We start from the raw sequence: 2,872 nt of genomic DNA, 5'->3' as shown, positions 1-2,872 counted from the left end.
TTACTGTCATAGGGCATGCTTTCACGTGGTTAATTTTATCATGGATGTAGAAAGGAACTACGTTATAATTAATTTTGTTTTATTTTTTAGACGAAAGTTTTGCAAGATTTTGCTTAGAACAAGCAAAAACAATTGGTATACAAACCCAAACTTTTCAAAATGAACTTTTGAAAAGATTAGATAAAAAAAATGAAGTTTTGTCTAAAATGGTTGATTCGTTAATGAAAATGTAGAAATGATAACTATCTTTATTAAGTAATTTTTAACAAAGCTCAAATAACTTCAAGAAATAATAAAATTTATTTCGCAAATGCATAACCAAATTTTACATAGGTGTTAAGACAGCTTTAAATGTCTTGCAATTGTCTGGGAAGCCTTATATTTCTTGCAATATCATTTCTTTTCATCTTTGCAGCTTCTGAATTAGTATTATCAGCCTCTTCCATTATTTCAGCTGTTACATGTTCAAAATTTTCATCTATATAATCACCCACATCATCATCTCCATCGTGCCTCAAAATAAAATTATGCAAAATGCATGCAGTCATAATCACTTCTGAAATTTCAGCTACTAAAGACATGTCTAAGTATTTTAGTCTGCGGAAACGGCCCTTTAACAACGCAAATGCCCTTTCTATCATCTGGCGAGCTGAACTATGGCAAGTATTGTACGCTCTTTCCTGAATTGTACGATGTCCATTTTCTTTGAAAGGAGTCATTACGAATTTGTCTAGCGGGTACGCGCTGTCACCCAGAATGTGCCCATTATCATCACTCCTTAAGCCATTTTTGAGGAACTGGTAAATCGCACTCAAACGCCACATTCTCGCATCGTGGACAGAACCAGGCCATCCACAGCAACAATCAATGAATATTAATGTTTCATTACAAATGCCTATGAAAAATAAATATTTATAATATTTTTAACAAAAGTTCACATCCAAATTAAATTACCTTGTAATAATATCGATGTTCTCTTCTTACGATTATAGTACGCATTTTTATCTTCATTTGGCTCCTTTATGTCGATGTGACAGCCATCAACTGCACCAACTGTCATAGGGAAACCATATTTTGTTTCACAGACTGTCATTGTTTGGTTCATTTTTTCTGTAGTAGGCCATGTAATGTATTGTTGTGTTAATTTTGACACTATTCGAACGAATTCAATGAACACATAATGTGCGTTTCCCTTTGATAGATCGAAACGATCTCCAATGCTCCTGAATGACTCAGGTGTTGACAGAAGCCACAACGAACCTAACACCCGTTTCTCTATTGGTATGGCAACGCACATTTTTTCATTAGCAACAGCTCCTCCATAAATATTGATTAATTCCTAATGCACAAATTGAAATTAGTTTTGTTTACTTTTATTCATCAACAGCGGTCCTGCTCATTCGAAAATGAGATTTAAAATCTTTTTCTGTATAATATGGTACTACACTTTCCACATAGTCTGTTATTCTTACAGGTCTAGACCGAGGCTTAGAATTAGTGAATGTTGTTGCAATTAATGCGGCGCAATTTTTAGTTTTTTTAGAATAGTTAGGAGTGTAACAAATATTAACACCACCATTTTCAATTATTTCATCGGTAACAAGTTCATTTACGATCAAATACAGAAGTTTTCGTTTTTTTCGATTTTCTTGCCCGGAAAAATTATTTGCCGCCATTTTAAAAAGAATCGATTACTAAACAATACCCGTTCAACAAATTTCTACGTCATTATGACGACAGAGCTCAGCGGTTACAGTTTTAAAGAAACAGCGCTTTTTAGTCGATGAGCTCTACTGAACGTACCCCGTGCATGCAGCAGCTAAGTGAGGCAATTAGAGCCAGAGAGATAAACTCCCGTGTCTCTTAATACCCGCGTCTCTTGACAGCGTGAGGTCACGGGTTTCGGTCTTGGGGTCCCCGGTTATTGGTCCCGTGTTCAAAAACTACAAAGGTAAGCAATCTCAAGACACCCCTAAAACCTAACGGCAGGGGCCACAATGCCTCAGGCCAAATTTCGTGCGAATCGGACAATTATCTTGGGCGTGCATAGAAGGTGACAAACCAATATATATAGATATATACAAACGTCAGATTTTATTTATATAGATTTATTTATTTAGTTATTTGTAAATGTCATGTTCATAAAAACTCGAGAACGGTTAGCTCTAGAGCTTTGAACCTAATTCCAAATACCTGACATGGTTATTAATCTAATTCAATTTTATTATATCTAATTCAGTTTTATTTTACTCGACTTTGGACTTTCGCCTCTTTGCTGGAGGTTTTGACGGGAAGGGCTTATCTTAGTCGCCCGTAGGCTCTACATTGACGGACAGGTAGAAGGGGTCGAATTTGTGGGTCTTCAACGGACTCAACACATGTGGAAATTAAAACTCGAGAAGGCCAAGTGAAAGGGCTCAAAAATTTAGGTCGCTCCCAAATGGAGAAATAAAATAAGTTTGGTAAAGGAGTACAAAATAAGTCTCTTAAAATGTAGGCGTAGGTTTAAATGTTAGTTAGCTTTTCAGTCGGCTAATTAAAGGCCTAGTTTCACTTTGAATCTGGAAAAAAGGGTTCAGGCGGGTATGTGGCTACCCCTTCTGACCCCTCTATTTATCTCGGACCCACGGTGACCGTCCCGCTCTCGCCAATTATCGGCTTATCTCTCCCGCGCTCTTTTGCGTTAACTGCACTACCAAATTAACTTGTCGCAAAGGATATAGCAATTCGTGTACAAATAACATGATAACTTGTTAGCGCAGCCATATGCTGGGCAGGTTAAGATTTTCACCCCGTATTTCGCAAGGAGTTAAATCGGAAAAAGAAAGGGCGAGTCTAGAAACTCTAGATTGTAATATTGTGCGAGAATTTT

General features: G+C 36.8%; 1 protein-coding gene across 1 annotated transcript; it reads right to left on the bottom strand.

Annotated features, from left to right (window-relative positions):
- Positions 1-281: 281 nt before the first annotated feature.
- Positions 282-1,655, bottom strand: LOC149934987 (uncharacterized). Its single transcript, XM_090181526.1, has 2 exons — positions 955-1,655; positions 282-895 (listed from the first exon to the last, which is right to left on the bottom strand). The coding sequence occupies exons 1-2, from the start codon at positions 1,295-1,297 to the stop codon at positions 348-350; spliced, it is 891 nt and encodes a 296-aa protein (XP_090037652.1). The 5' UTR covers positions 1,298-1,655; the 3' UTR covers positions 282-347.
- Between the last annotated feature and the right edge of the window lie 1,217 nt (positions 1,656-2,872).

This window comes from Leiobunum rupestre, chromosome 7, assembly GCF_980474605.1.
Source record: "Leiobunum rupestre chromosome 7, qqLeiRupe1.1.hap1, whole genome shotgun sequence".
In the NCBI taxonomy this organism is placed as follows: Eukaryota; Metazoa; Arthropoda; class Arachnida; order Opiliones; family Sclerosomatidae; genus Leiobunum; species Leiobunum rupestre.
The sequence above is the reverse complement of the archived record's forward strand: the minus strand, read 5'-3'. Positions and strand labels throughout refer to the sequence as shown.

What these genes read in the sequence shown, in the direction of transcription:
- LOC149934987 (XM_090181526.1), bottom strand. Translation starts at nt 1,297, where the DNA reads ATGTGCGTTGCCATACCAATAGAGAAACGGGTGTTAGGTTCGTTGTGG. An exon ending in AACATCGATATTATTACAAG is followed by an intron (nt 896 to 954) that starts GTAATTTAATTT and finishes TATTTTTCATAG; the next exon opens with GCATTTGTAATGAAACATTA.